Source organism: Cyprinodon tularosa, unplaced genomic scaffold, assembly GCF_016077235.1.
Source record: "Cyprinodon tularosa strain WSP-4 unplaced genomic scaffold, ASM1607723v1 ctg324, whole genome shotgun sequence".
In the NCBI taxonomy this organism is placed as follows: Eukaryota; Metazoa; Chordata; class Actinopteri; order Cyprinodontiformes; family Cyprinodontidae; genus Cyprinodon; species Cyprinodon tularosa.
In genome coordinates this window covers 767,845-792,500 of record NW_024039035.1, presented here as the reverse complement: position 1 = coordinate 792,500, position 24,656 = coordinate 767,845, and the positions used below count along the sequence as shown (strand labels likewise).

Below are 24,656 nucleotides of genomic sequence, written 5' to 3'. Positions count from 1 at the left end.
TTAAAATTGTCTGAATATGTATTGGAAGTTAAAATATATAAAAGCCAAACTGAATATAACACATTAACAGTAGTCAATTTTTTTTTCTGCCTCAGTAAAAAGATTATTGCAACTGTGACTTATATCCACTGAGCAAGAAACATTTAGCAAATATCTTGTAGTTTCAAAATGTCTCCCAGACTAATCAAATGCTTATTTTAGTGTTGAGAATTTTGTGCGATTTCTCAGTCATATATAAATACATCTTACAAAATAAAATATCTATAATTTAAAAACACAACAGTGTGTATCGTCCCAATGCGCACTACCCTGTCAGCACGGCCTTTATTTCAGTGCTTAGAAAAAGATGAAAAAACAAACTCACGGGTGACTCATTTAGTTATTCAGCAATTTGGTAAAATGTCTCTGCTTGTCATCACACTCCGACTGATGTGAAGGAAATGGCTTCTGCTTTGATTTGTCAACAGGCAGCAGATGAAAACATGGAATCAGATTCCAACCACGTAAAAATTTTATTTTCCTGGCATTGAACACTCCAAAAAGCAAAACTTTAAACCAAAGCAAGTCACTTGAATAAATACTGAATGTCCTTAAGTAATGTGTCTTTATTGACACCTTGCATTTTTTTTTCTCACTTCACTCACCTATTTAGACCTTAACTTGCACCTATTGAATAATGTGCTGGGCTTCTTTAACTTAATACTCTTACTAGTATAATGGATTATTATCCAAAATGTTCAAACTAGTACGCAGTTTGAAGCTTTTATACTAGATACACAACAACTAGACAAACACAGCTGTTGACTACCACATAACCAGGTGCCATTTAACATCCTAAAATAAATGTCCTCTATCTAACTGGTAATCTTAACTTTTAAGACAGGTAAGGTAAAGAAATGCTAACAAGTAAATGAATGTGTATTCTATACTCTACAAGTAACAGTTTTAAACATGAGCAATATGAGTTTGTTTCCTGAGCAGCTAAGCACTGGTGGTTTGTCTTGAGAAGCAAATAAAAAGCTTGCATAAGGGACACCTTTTCTATGTAATATTTGCCTGTCCAGTCAACAGCAAAGAGCAACCATTGTTGTGTACACTGAGTAAACATTAAAAGATATTGCTGAAGAGTACAGGTGTCTGATGAAAACTACTTCAGTTCTTAGTTTAGGATCTAGTTTTAAATGAAAAGGCTCTAAATCCTTTAAACGTTGGGTTTCCTGTTGTCCTTTGTAACAGGAAGATTCCAAATTTAAGAAAGATTTGTGAAAAGAGAACTTTAATCCATCTTTGTTTGTCTGTGTAGTCATTAATATCATGTTAGGTCATATAAGGCTTACTTGGCAGAGGGGTTAGTTCAAGGAGTTGTGTGATTGATTGGGTCAATTTTAACTGTTGACCACTTCAATTTAATGTAGATTGAAAGGGCAGTCTAATAATATTTAGAATATGTGTTGTCTAGTTCAGTGTTAGGGTCTAAAACCAAGTAGTTCCCCTATATAAAAACAGTCACAGATTAAAATGGAGCCCAGTCATTTAAAGGCACGTCAAAAAGCCTTTCAGGACTCTCACTCATGTTTATTGTCTATAGTTTACAAAAAAAAGGGTTACAAGACACAGTATGTTTGTCTACTGAATGGAAATCCTGTAGGAGAGGGAGTAAATGTCAAATGAGCATTTTACCATTTTAAGTTGGTAATAAAACACACCAAAAATGCACCAAGGATAATGATTAATTACATAATCATATTGCCCTCTATACATACATAGACAGCAAGTAAGTTTATAGGCAGAATTTGTGCTGGCTGTTCCATAGTCAAGGATTGCAGTGCAAATTAGCAAAAAAACAGTGTAACTATTATGAAAGTAATAAACTATTGCACAAAAAGCCTACTTCGTGTTACTAATGTTTGGTAACACTTTCGGCTTGGTTAGGGGCCTTTGGTCCTAATTGTTGAACAATTCTGACACCAGATATGAAAACCAGAAGATTGTATTTACGAATTAAGAGGTGAAAGGAATGGTCATTATAAATATACGCAAGGCTTGACATAAAGCTTAAGCATAAAGTTGGCAAAGGTTCCATTTTATCACCGTAATCAAAGCTAACAATCATTATTAATATTTTTATTTTTTTTTTTTTTGTAGAACAGATACTGTACTATTGAACTATTGAATCATTGCAATAGAAACCAAACATTTCAATCAACCTGTGGTCATCCAATGGCAGCGTTTTTTTTCATGGCAACAAGACATTTGAGCCTAAGAGAAAAAAGGACACATGCACACAAAATAAAGAAACAAAACAAAAAAAAGCTTCCAAGACGTCAAAACAGACATGAGCATCATACCACTGCACATATGGGTGGATCAGACAAACAGTGGGATGGATTAGAAGGTGAAAAAACAGCAGTGGAAGGAAAGAGATGACAGTGGAAGCACAATTAGTGGTTTCTCTCCATGGTGCTGAAAACAACTCATCATTGTTCATCGTTCACTATTGCTCATCTCATTTTTCTTCTGTATTATTCTAAATGAATACAGGTGCATTTTACTTCCTTTGCTCTCTGCAGTTTCCACTAACAGTCTCATACAGCAATAAAACATCATGCTGAAGAAATAAAGTATGTAAAATAACCATCAAATAATATATAATTAATATATTGTAGGAGAAAGTAGGCTGATGGTGGTGCTCTTTATGTTTTTAGAAGCTCAAATTACTCTTATGCTAAAGCCAAATAATCTTCACCCAGAACAAAGAACAAAAACAAGTATAAAACCTCATGTTGCACATGAAAGGTCAAATTGATCCATTAAATAGTATTAATCCACACCATTCAAAATCTGATTTAAGAACAGAAATTAACACGACTAAGCAAGACTGTGCTTGTTAATAACATCAATATGCCACTAAATACTGTGTCTTTTACAGTCTTTTCTATGGAGGGGAGTTAAATCCAAGACCGATCAGCAAACATATTTTAAACTGCAGTTGCACGCATATCTTACTCAGTAAAGAATATCCTTCATTGTAAACTTAGAGTTATTCTACAAATATAGAAAACCCAGATCATAGTTTTCATGCAAGATACAGTGACTAAGTTTTTTTTTAAATCTTATTTTATATATCAACATGTGATTTTACTGGTTTCTGCTGCCTTTGCATTTAGAGAATATGCTGTTAGGTCCCTCATCAGTAAACACAATTAAAGCAAAGCTAAAGTGTTAAGATCTGATTATATGACCTAACCTGTTCTTTTAGGATGTAAGAACATAAAATAACTTCTTGAATAGAATAAGGTTTTCTTCCCCCTTTCTCCCTGATCTTCCATTTCTTCCTTACCACTGTTTAATCTGATTAGAGTCCTCTGTATTTATCCACAGAGGCAATCACTGAGTTCAATTTGGTAAATAAATCTTAACCTTCCTCCTGTAATCTACAGATGCGTTTGAAACACTGAGTAAAGTAGGAGAAGCAGCACATTTCTTCAGTAAAACAGGTAGTTGTCTGTACACACTATTTAGAGTAAATGATGATAAGCAACACCAGCACCTTACCGTATTTCTCAGGGACAGCTGGTTGGTAGAGCACCGCCAAAAGGAGCAGAGCTCGCCATGGCTTCAGATGTTGCATGATCCCCTAAAGCTTTACTGCAAAGGATTGATGGAGATAGAAGAGTTTTCCACCTGTTTTAAATCCCCATTATGTTCAGATCATGTAAAGCGAGGACAAGGGAAAACAAATCAGAAGGGACTAAGAATGATGGATGGATAGGGAAGAAGGAATCCTTCCGATGAAAAGGCGGGGCGTGGGGAGAGAAGGAGGGCGCAGGCCGTGGACGCACAGCGGCGCACAGACTCACGACAGCACCGCTGCGCAAACAGCCTGAAAACAGGGGAGTTCTCAGCAACAGAGGAAAGCTATACAGATGCGTCATCAAGGAAGAAAAAAGGGAGTGAAGGGGGAGGTGAAAAGAAAGCATTAATTTAATATTCCTCCCATCCAGATACGTCATAAGTGCAGTTTCCTTTAAGCTGGACACGCGCAGAAAAACGTGGAGGCTTATTTTGCTTTCATCTGATGTGTTCAATATTGTATTGTAGCGCAAACCAAGCTCCTCTTTACTTTTTTCCACGGTTGTTTAGTTATTTAATTTATATCATTATTAAGCTATTAATAGCAATGCATTTTGCAAGGAAATTTAATTAAAGTTAAAATATTTGAGAAAAAAATCATATTCTTTATATGGATCCAAATGATTAATAATGCTGATTTTGTCAACATACCGGTCCCTGGCTTCTCTATTTAATGTGTCCCGGTAAATTCCAGTTCCTTTTCGGGATTTTAACATCTTTTTTCTCTCTACTTCTGTCTCTTCTTTCAACAACAACGTTGTGTCAGAGCTATGTTTACGTTTGCGTAGCCGTCAATATGACCGCGACGTCCCACAATGCAACGTGGATCCCGAGCCCTATACAAACTCAGGTATAAGAACACTGGGAACCAGTTTCTTTGACATTACATTCTTGGTCCCTGAGGTCATAACAGTCGTACAGTAGTTCCTGTTAAGAGTCAATCGTGCTGCAGGTTTGGATCCTAAAACGCTAATTAAATCAAAATAAAGAATTAACCTGTTAGATCTGTACACAAAGTTACAAAATCAAAAGCCAGCTGGTGCTTTAAAGTTCGTGTTGCTGTCCTCTCACGCCCTCTAGTGTGTCTTAGATCTGTTATATTTCTATATCCTGTTTTGAGCAGATAAAAAACACAATATAAATTCGAAACATACTGGTAAACAACGTGCATGCTGGTTGGTTAGGATATCTGAAGAGTTATTAAAAAAAAAACAGGGCAAGGGATTCAAATATATTCAGATAGCTCTATGAAGTGAAATTCTATGTCTTATCAGGTCAAAATAGATGCATAATTTAGGAATTTTACATATTTTTGACTTAACTCGAGTTAAAATTACCGTTTTCTATAAAATATGAATTAGAATTCAAGAAGAACTGATAAGTTCAGCTGTAAATTTTTTAGTATTGTTTTAAAAAAACGTTTAGCAGATAAAAAACTGGGATCCTGTCTCAATACCACTGAAGCTATCGACTTATTGTTTTTAAATAATTAATAAAACAGAATTTGAAAAATAAATAAATAGATCCAAAGGACCTATCAGTAACCATGTCTGTTCCAGCACATATCATTGAGTATTATGATCTACAGGGGCCATAACAGGGGACAGGACATCATGTACAGGGGCTCTGGCCCCTGGTGACCCCTGTCTAGAACTGCCTATGAAAATAAGTATATTCAGCTTTAATTTGATTAGGAAAATAAGATGATTTGCCAATGCAATGAGTATATTTACCCTGGAAATAAGATAATTAGATATTATGCACTTGAAATAAGTGACTGCAGTATTTTTTCTTTTTTTATTTTAAATGTAAATTGCCTTTTTCCATTGTTAAAGTCTCTCAGTTACTTGTTTAATAAAAAAATGAGTTAAGAAAAAACTGGATTACCTAGATTTACATTTTTTTTTACCATTATTACATATTATTTTAAATATTATTTCATTATTTACATTTTTGTAAATATGAAACAGCACAAAAATTCCCAGTAATACATGCTTTTGATGTCAACCCCCAAACCAGTGTATAAAAAAAGAGGCAGTAATAGCAACATCATTTTAAAAGTAGGTATTGTCTTACCATATTTTACTAAGATATTGTACACTAAAAGCAATTTAAAGAAAATGTTTATATTTGTTATCAGAACTGCAAGACAGACTGTTTTATTCTTGATGTTAAACAATTAGACCATACCAGAATAGTTTAAAATCTCCACAAGATAGAGTCTATAATATATATTCCACATTTTTAAAATGACATATGTCTTATAGAATTTAAAATTCAATTCAAATGTAAAATAAAAAAGAATAAAAAAACATGAAATCTTTTATGGAAAAACAAGACCTTTGGTGACCTGTCTGAATAAATATGCGCACCCTTATACTGATACTCTCTTGTGACATTTGATTTATCATCAGCATTTATTCCTCTTGGACTGGATTCTGTCAGCAGCTTTAATACACATTTGCCTACCATGTTATGACATAGTGTTGCTTGTCCACATTTCTTGTTAGGCAAACCTGGCATTATAGTTCTGAAAACTTTTACATTTTGTAGACGCAAACCTTCTGTTTTTGATTTGGTTGTATTGCTGGATTGATGCAAATGGTGAAAAATAATTTTCTCAGCTTCATTGTCCTGAAGAAACAAGATTGTTTGGTTTTAGGAAGGATTTTGACAAATATTTCATTCTAGACATCAATTTAATCATCTTGAAAAAAGTGTGATTCAATTTAAAGAGTTACTTTAATGCTGGATATTTCAACTGTTTGTTTTATTTCACGTAACCATATTGTAATTTTACTACCAGCCTGTTGTTTAACCTGGCCCAGAAGGTTCTTACTGTACGTACTTGTCTCATTACTTATGGATAAAAATTCCAGTTTTAAATAATGTCACAATTGTTCCATTATCTCTTCAATGAACACCAGACCTACAAGTTAACCAGCATTTATTCATTTATTACTCTTTTATATACTGTATATTAGGAAAACAGAAGTTGATAATACTTTTTCATAAAAGGCCCTAAAAGCTATAAAATAAAGAATTTTAGTAAATGGAAAATGAGGGTTGCTCCGCTGCTACCTAACAAGAAATTGGTCCATGGTGCAGATTTTGCTTGAAAAGATGTTTTAAACCAGTTTTTTAGGGTGAGAATCAAATTTTAGTCCATGCGTTACTTAAAATAACAAACCAAAAAAAGCAAAAGAAATTTATGAGGAAACTCGGCCAGTGCAGTTTAAGTGCAGGGATTTTAATATTTTACTAGCATACCTCAAAATGATGAAATAAAAACATGTGGTCATTATCTTATTGTGTTTATTGTAGACTTCTTTTATCACTCCTACAAGTACATTTTTCATTTAAACCATAATATCAGCAAAACATAGCCAGAAAAGCATCCGAAAAACAGATTTAACATTATATTTCTGCTTGTTATGTCCGATCTTGTTTGCATTATTCAAATTTTCATTTTTGTTATCAGATTTTTTTTCAATTCTAAATGTTTTTAGAATACAGCTATGTTGGATTGTTCCGTGAAAAACTGCAATATATCAATTCTATTCTCTTTATTTAAAACACTGTTATGTTGCAGCACTTTGATATCAGATCTTTCCAAAGATAGACCAGTTAAATCATCAAGTGGCTTCTCCTAATATTTTTTCATGATAGAACGGGAATTTTGCATTGCACACATGCAGGCAATCACCATATCATGGTTGTGACAGAGACACACAATCACAGTATTTCTCTCTCATCTTTTTTTTTCTCCCGGTTTCATCATGAGGTCAATTTTGTCTGGCAGCTCAACTCTGGTATGTGTGTATGCATGTTGGTTGTGTTGCCGGGCAACAACCCTTCTGTCCATGTTAATGACGAAACCACCAGCTTCCTCTTTACCAATGAATAGTCTTTGCGTCTTATTTGTGAGCATTTTCTCTAAACTCTGTAGCTGCTGAATATAGAAACTCACATAATTTATTAAGGATGTGTATCTGTAATGATATTATCTATTATCCATTTACCCTTTAGTTGGCTGAATAAAGATAAACGTCTCTATGATGCATTTTGCTCATAAACATACTCAAAAGGATTTTTCAAGGTCAGTCTTTGAGAAAAGTACCAATGAAGCAATTCACCATCTTGTCTTTCACACCTCATGACATTTTAGGTACTTAACAGGAACCTATAAATTATAAAGCCTGTTGTGGTTTTTGGACTACAACTATAGGGTACATTATTACTTGACATCAAGGTTTATATCAAGCATTACATAAAAAATTGTGCCATCTTGTAACCCAGATTTGCATGTAATATTAAAAAGAGTACCTCGATTCTTCAGGGTAAATCTGCTGCTATTTTTATACTGAATCTTATCTCAAAACGACAATCATGTCATGTATTTTAGGTTTAGTATCTGACTGTCATGTGCTGATAGTTTTTCTGAGACTGGTTTCCCGTCTGGGTCTGCGTGATAACTGTTTCAGCAGTCACTCTAGGATTAGGGTGCTTGCTAATTTTAGAGTGTCTTTTTCTGGGCTACAGTTCAGAGTTGTTTGGTTCTGTCGATGTTAGGCAACCAGTCGCTGGCTCACTTTCTGTCTAAGGTTATGATGTAGTTTTCAACTGGAAATCACATGGATGTCCGTCCATCTAATTTTAAGGAGTTTATCTCACAGTTATACATCATCCTGCACAAATAGAATATTTACTCAGCTCTGTCAGTAAAAATCCAGCACAGTCCCTGTGAAGCAAATACCAACGCAAATAGAACTTGTGCTAAATCATATGGCATCAACGACTTCAAAATTTCTCCCATTTAATATGATATATATTTTGATGACTGGTTCTTTCTCTAAATCAATATTTCTGCTTTTTTGTATCTATACAAAAATGCATATTGGTAATTTCTAGATCATTATCTTGCTGAATGATCCAGTTATTGACCAATTTTTATTTTTAAGTTAGAGACTGTCAGATGTTTATTTGATGTCTTTTGATACTTTAGAGATTTTATAATAGAAAGCATTCTCAGTCTACCCAGGACATTTGACGATACCACAGCGTCACAAATTCTCCACAATATATTTGCTCTAGAATAATATGTTTTTTTTTTTTTTTCCCACATTCTCATCGGCTCTCTAACAGTGTTTGTTTCCAAAGATAGTACTCTTAAAGTCTGCACATTATCTGCAATGGTAGATAAAATGTGTTATTTTGTTTCAGGTGGGAGGAACGAGAAATTCAGGAAAAGAAATAAGAAGTTCTTCTTGGTCAGGACAAAAAAAAAATGTCTTTTCTGATGCAAAGATTGGCTCGGAGATAATAGAAGGGGCTGTGCCAATCAGTTTTTTTCACTGCTTCAGGTTTGCATGATTTTAGATTGGTTGCAAAACATACTGACCCACATTTGTTTCTGAACACATCATGTTATTGAATATGCATGCTATTTTGTGAAATAAGTGTTGTTTTTTGGCATTTATCTGTTGACAGAGTCAGTTTGGTTGTTAACCACAATAATCAGTGAATCCCAGTAGATTTCCAGTGTATAACAGGAGCACTATTACATTGTAGAAAAGTTATCCAATGAATAAAGCTACTTCTGGCATTTCCTTTTTCCGTTATCTGACATAGAAAGTCCTCTTGGATCAATTATTCCGTGTTCCTTTTGTTTGAATGCTCTCTATTCTTAAACCCTTGATTGGTCATGGCAGCTGGCTGTTCACACGGAGCCAGGTTCTGCTGGAGGTTTCTTTAGAGGGGAGTTCCACTCTTGCAACACGTAAGTTCATATGAGGGAATGCTGCAATGTTGGCGTCACAACGTATCTGACTTTTGACCATCGCAGCTCATCCATAACCTGTGAATTCTTCAAGTCAGTAACCCAATGCCATTCGCTGGGTTTTCTTTAGATAGAAAAGATCAATTGAATTTGATCAAAAATTTACATTATGTTATTAACAGTACTATTTAACACTCATGAACCCCAAACAGATCACATGCTTGTAATTATTGAATCCATGCTAATATGCATTGTCTTTATTCTTGTGAGGTATTTTGGGACAAATGCCAACCAGGCTGAGCTCTGAATTGGAAATCTAAAAATAGGGCTGCTACCACCCACAACAGCTGACATGCTTGCTTCTTTTTAAAAGATGAATATGTGCCTGACCACACACAATGACCCTTCCTGCATGGTTACCTATAAATACGAATGCAGACTCATTAATGCCTCTTTTTTTAACCCAAAATAAAATCTTTTAGGTACACAGAATAAACACTTACTGGCCTTTTTTCTTCTGGGCTGGTTGTACTGAGAACTTTTCTGTTCCCTGTATTTGGCTCTCAAAGGTTACTACAAGATTTTCACAACGGTTGTATTTGACTCATCATTACTTCCAACTCATAAATTCACAGCTATGACAGTATACTTAAGGTAGGAACTTGAAGTCGTGCAAAAGTGCAATCTATTTTTACAGATGAGGTTTCCACTTTGCACTTTGCACCTACAAGCATTTAGTACCTGGATTCCTAATACGTGTAGATGATTTGTTTCCAGCCACTCTTGAATCTTAAAAACATGTGCAGTAGGTTGTTTGTAATGCTTACAGATGAAATGAAACATCCCAAACTGGTAAAGACAAATAGTTACATACTCGACATGCAGACAACTTAGGCTTTGACAATACTAGCTACAATCTGATTAATCATTTAAATTTTTTTTTTTTCTAATAACAGTTTCTTATACAGTTAAGTCAAATATCATCAAGCCCACTAGGCAAAGCAAGCAAGAATGTATAGGGCCCAAAGCAGAATTTGCTTAAGGGTCCTGATTCCATTTAAATCTGATTTCTTACCATATATTACCATTATATTAACACTGACTGCTCTTTTGACCAGTTAAGATTTGTTTGTGCATTGTTTATTTAATAAAAATAATTTTATAGACCACAAGTAAGCTAAAAATATATTTTCTGTCGTATTAGAGGGATTAGAGGGAAGTTGCTTATGAGCAACAAAGTACAACTTTGTTGAATTTATTTGCAAACACTTACAATGCATAGATTTAATCAGGTGTCAGAAATTATACAAGGTAACGATTAATATACATGACAGCATGAAGGGATGGCTGCAACTCCACGATGCAATGCTAATCTAAACTCATCCCAACCTCATGCTAATGAAATGAGAGTACAAGCATTCAATAAATTAATTTAGGTTGTTAAACACAGAATGCACCCATGCTTTAATGTTAGCATTTAAGCATGTTTCTGGTTAACAACAAAACCTTACACCAATCTGATATTGTCCAATTTTACTGAGCTTGTGTGAGTTGCAGCCTCAGTTCTCTCCCAGGAGTTAAACAACTTGGGGTCCTTATGTTATTGAACTTTCAGAGATGGTATTCTACATACCTTGGTTGTAAAAAGTGGTTATTTGAGCTAGTCTTGCATTTCTAACAACTACAACCTGTCTGTTCTTTCTTCTTTGGCATCAACAAGCCATATTGTTTTTTAGAGATATTTTATCATTTTTAGGTCTCTTTAAACCTATATGTAGCAGTAAGTTAAAGAAATGCTTATACAAAAGAGACAATGTATTAGTAATAGATCTTAGATACAAAGATGAGTCACAGTGTGGATAGAAGTTTTGCAGCCTGGCAACAGAAATGCAGACAGGTAGGCATGACTCAGAACTAACCAATGAAGAATCTGATGATTAGATAAAGAAAGTAAATGGTTACTGCTTGGGGGGTGTTTTATGAGAACCAGAGGAGACTAATCAGAAAAATGAAATGCAACTGGATGAAGACCGAAACAGAGGACATGAGGAAAATTAAAGATTAACAGGGAAAAAAGACAGAGGAATTTAAATAAAATTCTAGAAATGACCTTTTTGGAAAATGAAAGTGACAGGAATAACAAAAAAAACATGTGGACCTAAAGGTAACCTAAATGTGAACTTTAGTCTATCCAACATTGCTATTTGGAATGTAATAGCAATAGTACAAAGTAGACTGATACCAGTTTTATGGTAAAACTTTTAAATGACTTTTCTTTGGAGGCCCTGATGATTTTCAGTCCCAAGCTAAGCTTCGAAATGGTTCAGGATGGTTCTCACTGGAAGTTTGCATTATTATTATTATTTCATTGAAAAGTTGTCTCCATGTCAGCTTTTAGTCTACTTCAATGATTACAACATGTGAACCCATCCAGATTCAAAGCAAAGCCTAGCTTACATCTAGTGTGCCAAAACATTCAACACTCAATGACCCTTCAAGAGGCGATCAAGGTCACAGACTCAGAGAAGAGTATGCAACCTTTCTGGCAGCTCTTATCAGTTAAATTTTGCTGCTTCTTATATAACCAGGGATAAATATACACATCTGAAATAACAGAGCATAAGTTGTACAGTATTGTAATAATAAGAATAGTTTGCTCTGACTCATTCTAATCATGGAATTACCAAAGGTCAAAAAAGTACTAGAAGGTTTTAAAAGTGATATGATATGATATTTAGATTATTTTAAATACCGTAATTAAATCTCATAAACTGGTAATGTAACCGATATCTCTTGAAAATGAAAAGTAAATTCAATTATAAGGTAACATAAAAGCAGTGCAAAAGTATCAAACCTGTTGACTTTTTTACATTAAACTCAAAAGAGTCATTCTGTTTCTTTGTGATGTTATTCTGTACAGTAAATTACAAAAAAAGTAATGTAGTGCATAGCTTTGAAATGGAAGGAACATTTTCCATGGTTTTCAAGATCTCACAAAAAAGAAATGGGAGAAGTCTGATTTTTATTTGCATTTAACTTTACCAATTCAAAACGTCTGCTTCTCTTTTGCTGCATTTAATGTTGAAAGTATTTTGTGGTGTCTCCATCAGCTTCTCACTTCTGGAGATCAATGTTTTCCCCTTTCTTTTTTGCAAAAGTTCTAATTTTGCCAGATTTGAACTCATGAGATGCATAGACCCGCCCATCCGAAAACTAGCCTTGTGTGCTTATTAACTTTGCTATAACTCCATAAATGAATCGTTGATGTGTCTGCAGTGTTTCTTGGTTCTAAAGAAACCATTTTTCTTTAAAAGCCTGTTGCAGAAGAGCTAGATTTTGTTAACATTGAGTGAAATACATGTAGACTTTACTTTAGGATTACTTTTATTGATGAATATGTATGATTATGTATATAAATATGCAACCACCTTTTACACTAATTTGGTTTGATTTGAATGTAATTTGTTGATAATGGATTCTATAATAAATATCTAAGCAAAGAAAGTTGAGCATTAAAGCAGTGGGCTTTTTTTTTAAATTATTATTATTATGACAAAATGTCAAATTTAAGCATATGCACTATCCTTCCTCTTTACAAAAATACTTAATTTTTCTTCACCTATCACATAAAATACCCAAAATATGAATACAAGTTTGCTTTTATAACAAAATAATGGCATATTCACGTTTTAAGACGGTTTATTTTAGGTCCTATTTCTGAAACAAATTATTAGGGAACATTCATTAAAAACCTTTCAATTACATCAGTTTGATTAAATGCTTTTGAACCCACCATTAAGTTACACAGAAAACTCAATAACCAAAGGTAGTAGGTGATTATATTTTTGTTGTTTGTTTCTAAATAATAATGAAATTGTAGTAAACATTTAGTCATATTCTTCTGGACTATTTGCACTGACTTTAATATCTGTGTGGGAATCTTTTTTTCCCATTGCTAATCTAATATTTGGCCTCAAATTACTAAAAAGGTAAGTTTGGTAGAGACCATTATATTATCTCCCTTAACTTTAAATATAATACGCGTGATTCATATCATAACAGCGTGAGATTAATTCTGCATTGCGATGCAATTTGAGGTACTATATATCTCCTTTCACAGGATTTGTATTGTATTGTAAGTTTTATTGATCAACAATTAAGGAAAGATATGTCTGATTTCATGTCTTTTTTTATTCACAGAATTCATTTTTAAGTTTATTATTAATGCTACAACAGCTAACTATTGCAGTCCCTGAATGAATCAGACTCCTCATTGCTTGCATGGTCATGTTTCAGAAGAGATCGTTATGAATGCATAGCTGATCAACTTTACCAGCAGCTGAAACTGGATCGTCTCAACAGCTGAATTCAAGGCTGGCAACAGGCGAGACAAGGTGGGGGATTGGAATGTGAGGGGGATGGAGACTCTGGAGCCAATTTCAAATGCAAAATAAATCAAATCATATAACAGTATGGGTCAAAAATGCAATAATCCGATGTAAAAATTAAGCATATTAGGCTTTTCTAAATGTCAATAAATACCTCGTTTATAGTTTAACCATTGTCAGATAAAAATGACCATTGAAAAAATGGTTTCAATTTAATGTTCTATAAACCTTGCTATTATATCAAATGGATAGAATAACTCAGTTTTGAGGGGGGTTATGTGGTGGGAAAGAGGTACCAAGTAAACGGAGATAGAGGGAGGACATAGAGGAGGGGCTGGTGGCAGGAGTGGGTGTGGCTGGTCTACAAATAGCTGCTCACAGTCCCTGCAGATTCTTCACCAAGTTTTTCTTCCAGTTGCCTGGTGGGACGGTTGGGTCTCAGCTTCTGAAACAGCTTCCTTAAACCAACAAGCCAACCAAGCTGTAAAGCAACCATGAGCAAGTCCTACGCCTCCTCAGCCCAGAGCGCCTCATCCTACCGCCGAACCTTTGGTTCTGGTGTTGGTTCATCACCAATGTCATCCCTCTATTCCTCAGGAGGAGGTCGAAGCTCTGCTTCCAGTCATATGTCTTCCAGAGTCTATGAGGTCAAGAGTACCGCTGTCCCCTCCTTCTCCAGCTTCAGAGCCGGGGGAGCAGGATTCGGTTCCTCTACAGCCATGCGTACCTACAGTGGCGAGAAGCTCGACTTCAACCTAGCAGATGCCATGAACCAAGACTTCCTCAACACAAGGACCAATGAGAAGGCCGAACTTCAGCACCTCAATGACCGCTTTGCCAGCTACATCGAGAAGGTACGATTCCTGGAACAGCAGAATGCTGCATTGACCATGGAGATTGAGAAGCTGAGGGTTCGAGAGGGGCCTGGCCGTGTGGCTGAGCTGTACGAGGAGGAAATGAGGGAGCTGAGGAGGCAGATTGAGGCCCTCACCAACCAACGTGCCAGGGTGGAAGTAGAGAGGGACAACCTAGCAGATGATCTGCAGAAACTAAAGCTCAGGTAGGATGTCATCATGGTGTGTTAGTATGTGGGTGAATGCATTATGAGTTTTTTGGCACACAAAAATCATGTAATGTAGGCAAGTGGGGGCCAAAAACAATAACCCAAGGTGATACACCAAATTGGAAGGCTAGAGCAGTTTTTCAGGAAATGTATACAGTATGGGTTAGAAGAGGCAGAGCCTAGAATTAAGGTATACTTACAAAAAGGGTGACCCTTTGATAATTCCGAACATATTTTTTAGTGACCTTAAAATTTTGTATCCTTGATTTGAAAAACTGAAACTGTCCATGTTTTCTTTTGGGCGGGGCTAGGAGGTAGTGACAGACATTTAAAAGGTGGCATTATTAAGAAAGCTGGATGATCTATTTAGAAATAAACAGATTCTGATAAACATTCTGCCTGCTATGGTGATGCTACTGTTAGGGACCAAAGAAGCACAAGGTCAACCGTAATATTTGGATGTTGTCAGCTTGATCACCAGACCTGCCAAGCATTCTTTTATGAGGCAAACTCAAACCTCTGTCCAATAAAGTCAAGATATTCTTAAAAAAATGTGGGTAGAAAGTATTTTGTAAAAAAAAAAGCTAATTATTTCTGTCCTTTAGAGACAGAAATAATGTTTCTGGCCTATACATCAGGTAGGCCAGAAACATTTTGAGAGGCACGCTTCATGGAATGTTACACTTCTCCACCTTGCTATAATTACATAAATATATTTCCAAGAATCACCACAAAGGGAAATGGAGATAGAGACAGACTTGTGGACTCATAGGAATAAACAGTTGGAAGATAAAGTTTCAGCCAGACTGCGAGCTTTCAGACCAAGATCTCTTCTCGATTAAAGCAAAATATCTTCTACCGTTTAATTCAGCATTTCATTGTGAAATATGCTTGTGAGGCTAAATCTGTCTGTTCATAGCCTCTATGTCAGGTTGTGTTTCTGTGAAAATTCCATCATGTCACCAAATGCATCATAGCTCACAGTAAAGTGTGTGATCAAAAGTCACCCAACATGCACACGGTGCACTCAGCTTCCTCTTAAGACATCCCACCCCCACGCCCAACACACACAAACACACACGCACACACACCTGTTGTGTGACACTATCCTTGTGGGTTATTTCCATTGACTTCCATTCATTTCCCAATCACCTCTACAGCCTAACCCAGACCCTAACCCTAACCATTACCAACACATGTGTAACCCTAAACCTAATCTAAACTCAATTAACACCTTAGGACTTAACCTAACCCCCTCCTTAAGAAGAGAACGATTGCTCATTGGAACCAACCAATATAAGTCCCCAAAATGTAGCATATTCCTGGCCAATCGTCCCCACAAGATAGCAAAAACATGGCTGCATGCACACACACAGTGCAGACACAGTCTTCAGCTCTTCATATTCTGTTTATCAGCCCTCTTTGAGCAGGTGCCCAAAGCTGTGAGTGAGTCCAGAAAAAGCACTTGATGCACCCGCTGAGATCAAAATACACATAAACCTCTGGCTTGCTTACAGCTACAAGATGAGAAACTAACATTCAGCTATTTCATCACAACATTTTCATGTTTTAATTCCCCAAATATGAACATTTAACCAGACATTCTAAATCCCACATATCTGTAACTCTGCTTAAATATATATTTTAAACAGATGTCCTTCTTGTTAGAAGTGCTTTGTGAAATGCTAAATGTAGAAACAGAAGGAGCCAGGGCAGGGCTCTATAGAGTTCTTCTTTTTACCCCACAGTCTCTAACAGTTTGAGAGCAGCTGCATCAAAGCCGTAGGGCTAATGGAACAGCTGCAGAGGTTAGATAAAAAAAAAAAAAAGAAACCAGCATTTGTCTATTAAGCTTTATCAACAAATAAACCAGAAGCCAGATAATAAGGAAAATGCATGAAGATTTTGCCTTTTAACTTTCTTCTGTCATCTTTTCCCCCTTTGGACCATATCTCTCTCGTAGACTTCAAGAAGAGATTCACCAGAAGGAAGAGGCTGAGAACAACCTGTCTGCATTTAGAGCTGTATGTGTTAAAATATTTTTATGCTTTTCTAAGTTTAATTTGCCAATAGAAATGTAACCTTTTGTCGGAATTGTGCTGTAATACAGATTCTTTGTCATCTACATGGTCTGAATGTATTTTCTTGCTCTATTGTTGTATGCAGGATGTTGACAGTGCAACTCTGGCCAGGCTGGACCTGGAGAGACGCATTGAGAGCTTGCAGGAGGAGATTGCCTTCCTCAAGAAAATCCATGAGGAGGTTTGTTACTCTTATAAGGGATTTCAGCATATCTACATAGTTCTGTCTCTAAGATGGCTTGTACTTAACCATTTTGCACCTTCGCAAGCCAGATTCTACAACGTAAAATCAGTTTAGAGTCTGTCAGAATGCATCTCTCTAAGCAATCAAAGACTTCACACATAAACGCTTCCTATGATGTTAAATCACACGCATTAAGACACACACTCTGACTCAAGAAAAAACGTACAGAACCAAAAGATATTTTCGCACATTGCCTTGCATAGAGGCTGGGTGAGCCACAAGCTCAGATTCAGAGCGCAGCAGAGGGGCCTTCTCATCATTTTTTCTTCTTCTTTGTCTCAACTTTGACCTCCTAGAAATGCTGAAGTGCCAACTGGTTTAAAAGAGCATGGCAGCTGTTGTGGGACACTGCTACAGTGTGTGTGCTTGTATGCGTGACAACAGATGCATTGCTATTTAAAACCTTTGATCGGACCAGACAGTCATCTGAGCAAAACCAAAGCTGGCAAGTTAAAAACATATCTAAAAGGAAAGAATTACAGTTGTTTTAAGGATTTTCCCTTTGCTAAGTCTTCCTTACAGAAATGAAAACAACTCAGTCATTCAGAAGGTTTATTAATACAAATACAAGGTTAAAAGGTGGAACTCTATTAAATTAAATGATTGATTTTGATAGATCTGTTTCAGATCTTTTCCAAACCATTTAAAGGGTTGAATATAGTGTTAATGAAAATTTACTTTAAAAGATGTGTAATTAGCTGCTGTTAACATCAAGAAAAAGATCTTTGAAACTCGGTCTTTTATATGTAGACAGTTTTTTTTATGCCATTCACTTCTTTATACAGAATTTTTATTACATAATTAGCAACTAAAGGTTTTTGGCAGATATATGTTTTTGTGTAAAGTACTAAGTTTTGTAAGATGCAGATATTTTTTATTAAAAAAAGAGCTTTTCGCATTACAAGGTTAAAATGTCAGCACAAAAAACATGTCTAAGCATTCCTTTTCTTTTTATCATTTATCAAGTTCATTTTTTTCTCTTTAAACTGTAACACAAAAAAATTGGAAGAAAATGTGAAAAAATTACAAAATGATTAAAACAATAGCAACAACATATAACTAATGAAAGCCTGTTTATCAGTTGTATATCATTAGTCTACCAAGTTTATTTTATGACTTATTTAAGCATTTGTTCTTTGTGTGTGGGGGGCCCTGTGTGTCATGTTGGTTTGTAGTTTTTTGACCCACATGCACAATCCCATAGAGAACCAGTGAGTTTTAACATTTTAGTTTAGAAAAAGCAACAATAATCTTTTAGAGGAAAACTACAAGAAGTCAGTTTAACTGTCTGGTTGGTCTGAGGGGAAAAAGGTAAAGATCAGGAAGAAGTTGTTTGATGACAACTGATGACTGATGGATACTTGAGAGATGAAGGGGAGGTAACATGGATCTGTAGGGGTTTAATTCAGTGGGCTTTGCAGACTTTACCCCAGAGATCCAGGAGAAAGTAAATGAGATCCAAGAGTGTTGGTACTTGCAACAGACATCATGCTAGGGAGCGGGCAGACAGGTGATGAAGACTGAGAACTACTGTACACAGGTTAGACCTTTTTCTTTGAAGAGTGGCGTCAAACTGTGGATCACTGGTTGCCTGGAGCAATAACAGACTCCACATTAAAATAGATTCACAAGAAGACAAATTTTAACAAGAGGGAAATTCCGGGTTTAAGTCTTTGTCTGGAATATCAGGGGTAATCATCCGACGAACCAAAATGAGCCTTCACCTCCTGATATACATGCTTGTTATCTTGATTGAAAAATATTCTCAGGTGTGCAGGAACACAGGTCGGCCCAGCCACCACCAAAGATCCTCGCTTTAATGAGAAGCTCACTCACACCAGAAAACAGCAAAACCCCCAGACCCTGTGTTTTTTTTTAAAAACATTCAAAGCATAGCCTTTTCTGAACATTGCTTCTTTAATAAGAAATTGAAAAATTAAACTGGAGTTCATTTCCAGTTTATAATCTATAAATCTTTTTTTTTTTTTGTTATATTACCAACTAACCTTTTATTCATTATTTATGCTTAAAATACACCTCTTCTTTCCATGGACCCCTTACAGGAGATCAGAGAGCTGCAGAACCAGATGCAGGACACTCAGGTCCAGGTCCAGATGGACATGTCCAAGCCTGACCTGACTGCTGCCCTCAGGGACATCCGCATGCAGTACGAAGCCATCGCTGCAAAGAACATTGCAGAGGCTGAAGAATGGTACAAGTCTAAGGTAGATTAGAAGCACTATGTTAGTAAAAGATAGTTTTCACTGTTCCTGAAATGTTTAAAAACTTGCCTGGTGTTTTCTCAAGGTGTCTGATCTGAACCAAGCTGTGAACAAGAACAACGATGCTCTGCGCCAGGCCAAGCAGGAAACCATGGAATACCGTCACCAGATCCAGTCCTACACCTGTGAAATTGACTCTCTTAAGGGCACCGTCAGTATTTAGCTAACTCAATATGTTTTAGTTATGTGATACAGCTTGAATTACATCTCTCTATCTGCTTTGATTCTGGAATAAACTTGTCATCGTCTTGTTTTCTTTCAGAACGAGTCTCTGCTGCGCCAGATGAGGGAAATGGAGGATCGGATGGGCCGAGAAGCCTCCGGTTTCCAGGATACCATTTCAAAGCTGGAGGCAGACATTGCCAAGATGAAGGTAATACATTTTAATATCTCTGACACATTGAATGCAACAGCAGATTGATGAAAGCAGCCAATATCAGATGTGGTCTTTTGGAAACAACCAAACCTGTTGCATCTGATAATCTCAGTGTTTTCATCCGAATGTTTTAGTTTCTAGAAATTTTTGGGGGGAATCAAAAAGGCCTTTAATTAAATACTTTCAATGCTTTTGACCTTAAGGATGATATGGCTCGCCACCTGAGGGAGTACCAGGATCTCCTCAATGTGAAGATGGCCCTTGACATTGAAATTGCCACCTATCGCAAGTTGCTGGAGGGAGAGGAGAGCAGGTCTGTTTCGTTTTTTTTTTTTTTTTTGCTTTAAAAGTCAAACATCTTCAAGGGCAATATCTACCTCATAAGACTTTTTACCATTCATTCTCCTTATTCTATGTGTCTTTACTTGCAGGATCACCACCACCATGCCTGTCCAGTCTGCCTATTCCTCCATTGGATTCAGAGGTAGCTGAATTAGAAACATGTTCTTTCATTAACTCGTAAATTTTACGTTCCAAGTGGGGTCAAAAAGAAAGATCAAAGCATCTAATTATACTCTGTGACTAAATATGGTAGATGTTATTTTGAGGTTATGACATATTGTGCAGTTACACATTGTGACCACAGTGTGGGGATGTTGAAGAACACAAAAACCCAACAAAACCTTAATGGTCATTGGTTTCAAATAAAGAAAGCCAAACTAATAAAATCATATACCTCTTTCTCCTCCTTTTATGTGTTAACCGTTAACTGTTTTGTGTACTTGATGTATATCAAAATATGCAAGACTTCCAAAAATTTCATAAATCAACTTTTTAAGCTGTATTATAACATCATGTGATATGAATACAATATGCCCAAAAAATATGTATCTCAGATTTTATTTCTAAGTACAATAATTAATCATTATTGTCATATTTTAGATAAAAATGTTGTAATAGTAAAATTAAAACACGTACACTGAGGGAGTTTTATTGTGTATCAATAATTTTTTGACTCAACAAGCATCTTTTTTTCTAATCTAGACAGCATCCACAATCTATAATACACTGAAACTATTGTTTAAGCTTACTAAAGTGCTGAATGTATTCTTACAGAGACCAGTCCTGAGTCCCAGCGAGGATCTGAGGTTCACTCCAAGAAAACTGTTGTCATCAAGACGATTGAGACCCGTGATGGAGAGGTTTGACTTTACATGCATCTGCACAACCACAGCAATGACAAATTAGTCCGTCCAAGCTAACATGAGTTTCTCATGCAAACACAGGCTGAATCCCTCTTCCTAGTCCCCATCCTTCCTATACCTTTTAAATCAGTTAATGTTCTTCATGACTCCTGATAGCTAAATTTAAATGTAAATAGTTACACAAACAGGTTTTTTGGCCTCTTTATTTAGAAAAACATAAACTTAATGCAGAGTATTCCCAAATTAACATTGTAATTTTTGGTTTTAATAATTGTATTTTGAGAAATATATAAACTTTATTTTTTATTATATATGTTAGTGATATTTAACTGTATACAAATATACAAAATAGCAGGAAGGCTCATTATAGAGATTGCAGCTCTTACTGTACCATCTAGAATGTGTAAATTGAGCAAATAGCTAAATTTCACATATTCCCATGGTATACTTGTTATTCTTTAAGTAGAAATCCCTAAATGTTCTCAAAGATCAAAGTAACTTCCCTGCTCCCTACTCCTGTTCCACAATAATGATGCAAAAACCCTTAAAAGTACATATTTAGACTCTAATAATAAAGTGCCACGAGTCAATGCTGATTTAGCAATAACTGTCATGATAAATTTGTTGAAAACAACTGTAAGTGGGAATGCTTCTGTTATGACAGATCATTTCAAATATATTATGTTCTTAGATGAAATATTCCATGAGCCAGGGTGCAATCGCCCAGAGTGTAAGTTTAGTTTTATTGATCCACCTACCTTCTATTTGCCGCTCACTTCCTTTTATAGCTTTTCTTCAGTATCTCTGCACATATGCATGTCAATCACACTACAAGGAAATATGGAAGTCTACTGTTTCTCACTTTTACATGTAGTTTGTAGACGCTTAACTAGAACTGCTGCATTCTGTCATAGTGTAAACATACGAAGGGTGACTTCACAAACCTGCACAGCACTTCAATCCAAGCCATAACCTCTGCAGTTTGGAATTATTTACTCGATCTTTTGTCTGTGTTATGTTTTGCTTATTCCCTTGAGTGCCTTTACCATCACTAATGAGATTTCTTCTTTTGCCTTAGGTCGTCAGCGAGTCAACACAGCATCAGCAGGACATCATGTAAAGAGGCAACATGAAATGAGAAATAAAAAATGAACAAATATCTAAGTCGTTTCCTACATTACAATTAGAAGAGATGAGCTGAGCCAATGTTTATAAACATGAAGAGTATGATTATAATAACAATCTTCACTAACATCATGGCATAGAAGCTGGCATGGTGGCCTTAGTCTGGTTTTAAAGGAAGGGCATTCCAGGATTTGAAACCTTTTTTTAGCATCACTTTCTTCTTCAGAAGGGCATCAATGTAAACAGAATGTTGTTGTTTAGCACCAAGGATGGACATTATTGAGGCTCAAGACAGATCAATGAGTCAGTAACAGTGTGGTTAAATGTCAAACTGAAAGGTATCCAGAAGTTTATCTGTGCACAAGTACAAGCATATGGTAAATTAGTTACATTTTTTGTTACTAATTTAAGGGATGTGTCAGATTTGATTGAAGTAATCTAAAAAAAAAAGGAAGAAAAAAAACAATGAACTAGGAGGAGACTCAGTCATGTCTAAAGTTTGAACTTAGAAGGATGTGCTTAGTGTTTGTGTATGAGGGGATAACAGCGATATGATGCTTCACTTTAAATAAACCTCACTGAAGATGAGCATAACTATGTGTTTTTATTATTATTATTTTTTAAGTGTAATAGGAATATTATTTGATGTTTGTATTTTACCTTTATTTTCCAAGATTGCACACAAACATGGCAGTGGCAGCATCATGTTGCAAGATTTTATTTCTCTTCACCATTGGCAGAAAACTAGACAAAGTTGGTGGGAGGATGGATAGAATATACAAGAAATTAAAACTTTTTAGATCGTATAAAAACAACCAAACTTAAGACTGGGCTACCCAGTAAAATAAAGTCCCAATAAAGTAAATTAAATATGTAATGGTGTGTTCTAGTAATATAACATCTGAAAAAGACAATATGAATACCTTTACGAGGCACCAAAAGTATTTATACCGTTTATTAGCCTATTTTTACTCCCATTTCAGCAGTAATGCAGGCATTATCAGCTAGGCATAGGGCTGTTACAGGATATTGATGTTCTATTTACTTTATTTAAGGAGGTGAAGCCCTGCTAATCTATTAGTGTGAGAAATGTGAGCAACAGCTAGTTAATGGGTTGTCCCTGGTCACTTTGTTTCCAACAAAAAAGCAGATTAGAAAGCAACAGGAGAGTTTGTATCATTTGTCTCTGAAACCATGAGAGCAAAATGTCAGTAGAGGTAGAAAAAAGGCTGGGGTTGTGCGTGTAGAAGACAGAAAATAAACACAATAAATGAGCACAAGGTGATGTAAGCTGAAAACAAGGGAAATGGAAAAGGTGAGCTGTATAAAAAGGATTTCTAGGCAGAAATAAAACACAAGAGGTTGAATTAGAGATTAAATAACACAGCAGCTCAAAAAGAAAGAATGTGATGAGTGCTCCACTAATTAGTCTGAGCTTTGTTAGGTAGAACGTTGAGACGTTATCTTTTACTTCTTATGTCAAAAATATCCTGCTCATTATATAGTAGGTCAACAGCAAAGGGCAGCACATTTCAAAAATGAAGTTAACTTACTTTATGATCTCTTCTTAAACATTGCTTCTAGTTTTCAGTGCTTTAAGCCATTTAGGTCATGAGAGACACAATATGAACTGGTGGAAAACTGCACAAAGATAAAAGCAAAATATGTAATTCAAAGTTTAATATTCAGGCAATCAAAGCCAGATGAACAGACAATACAATATCATCTTCTCAAAGGGCTATGGACTTTATGAGGAAAGAAGGTTGGGGTGTTTGCTCAAATCAAAGCGTAAAATGACAAGATAGGTTTTTTTTTTGATAAATGTTTCATACTCCAATGTCATGGTATTAAAAATAAACAACTACTCTGCACTACGTTTTATTAAAATAAATATGTAAAAGGACCAAAGTCTGTCAAACCAATCCCAATCAGTTCATATTTGGATATACATAAATAATAACTTAAAAATAATTACATTTTTTTTTACTTTACTCAACATTCTTAATTTGCTGATAAGTAACATTACTTAGTCCAAAATGGCAAAAACAGTGTAAAAAATGTTGTTTTTATTTAGCATATTTTCCAGTGGTAGGGATCAAATACCTAAGAAACTGATACTATGTATCTACCACAAATTATGCAGTTGAAGTTTAAATTGGGAAATAAAATCAGCTGGTAATTGAGTAAAATAAATGGCATATTTGCCTGTTGATCTGAAACAAGACCCTGGACTGAATTTTTAAGTAAAGGGTAAGTTAAATTTTGATTGTTTGAATAAAAAATGCAGTTATTCCTGCTTAAAATTTGAGATTTATCTTTCTGACTCAAATGAAAGAAAGCTGTTACAGTGCACTTACTGTTTTCATGAATATATATATATATATATTAGTGGTGGGTATTGCCAAAGAAGTCATTATTGATTCAAATCACGATTCACATGCCACGATGCGATTCTATCACGATGCACCACGATACTTGAA

General features: G+C 35.5%; 2 protein-coding genes across 2 annotated transcripts in view; one reads left to right on the top strand and one right to left on the bottom strand.

The window, feature by feature from the left end:
- The window catches only part of ptprna (protein tyrosine phosphatase receptor type Na), a 33,159-nt gene extending 29,218 nt beyond the window's left edge, over positions 1–3,941 (bottom strand). Inside the window, exon 1 of the mRNA XM_038293341.1 lies at positions 3,556–3,941. Within this exon, the coding sequence (XP_038149269.1) occupies positions 3,556–3,631 (76 nt within the window). The 5' untranslated portion in view covers positions 3,632–3,941. The remainder of the gene's footprint in view (positions 1–3,555) is intronic.
- Positions 3,942–14,188: 10,247 nt separating this feature from the next.
- On the top strand, positions 14,189–22,764 carry desma (desmin a). The gene is made up of 10 exons (XM_038293340.1): positions 14,189–14,860; positions 16,827–16,887; positions 17,030–17,125; positions 19,252–19,413; positions 19,496–19,621; positions 19,733–19,843; positions 20,050–20,159; positions 20,278–20,330; positions 20,963–21,048; positions 22,130–22,764. Exons 1-10 carry the CDS (start codon positions 14,295–14,297, stop codon positions 22,169–22,171), a joined length of 1,413 nt encoding a protein of 470 aa, XP_038149268.1. The 5' UTR covers positions 14,189–14,294; the 3' UTR covers positions 22,172–22,764.
- Positions 22,765–24,656: the final 1,892 nt, after the last annotated feature.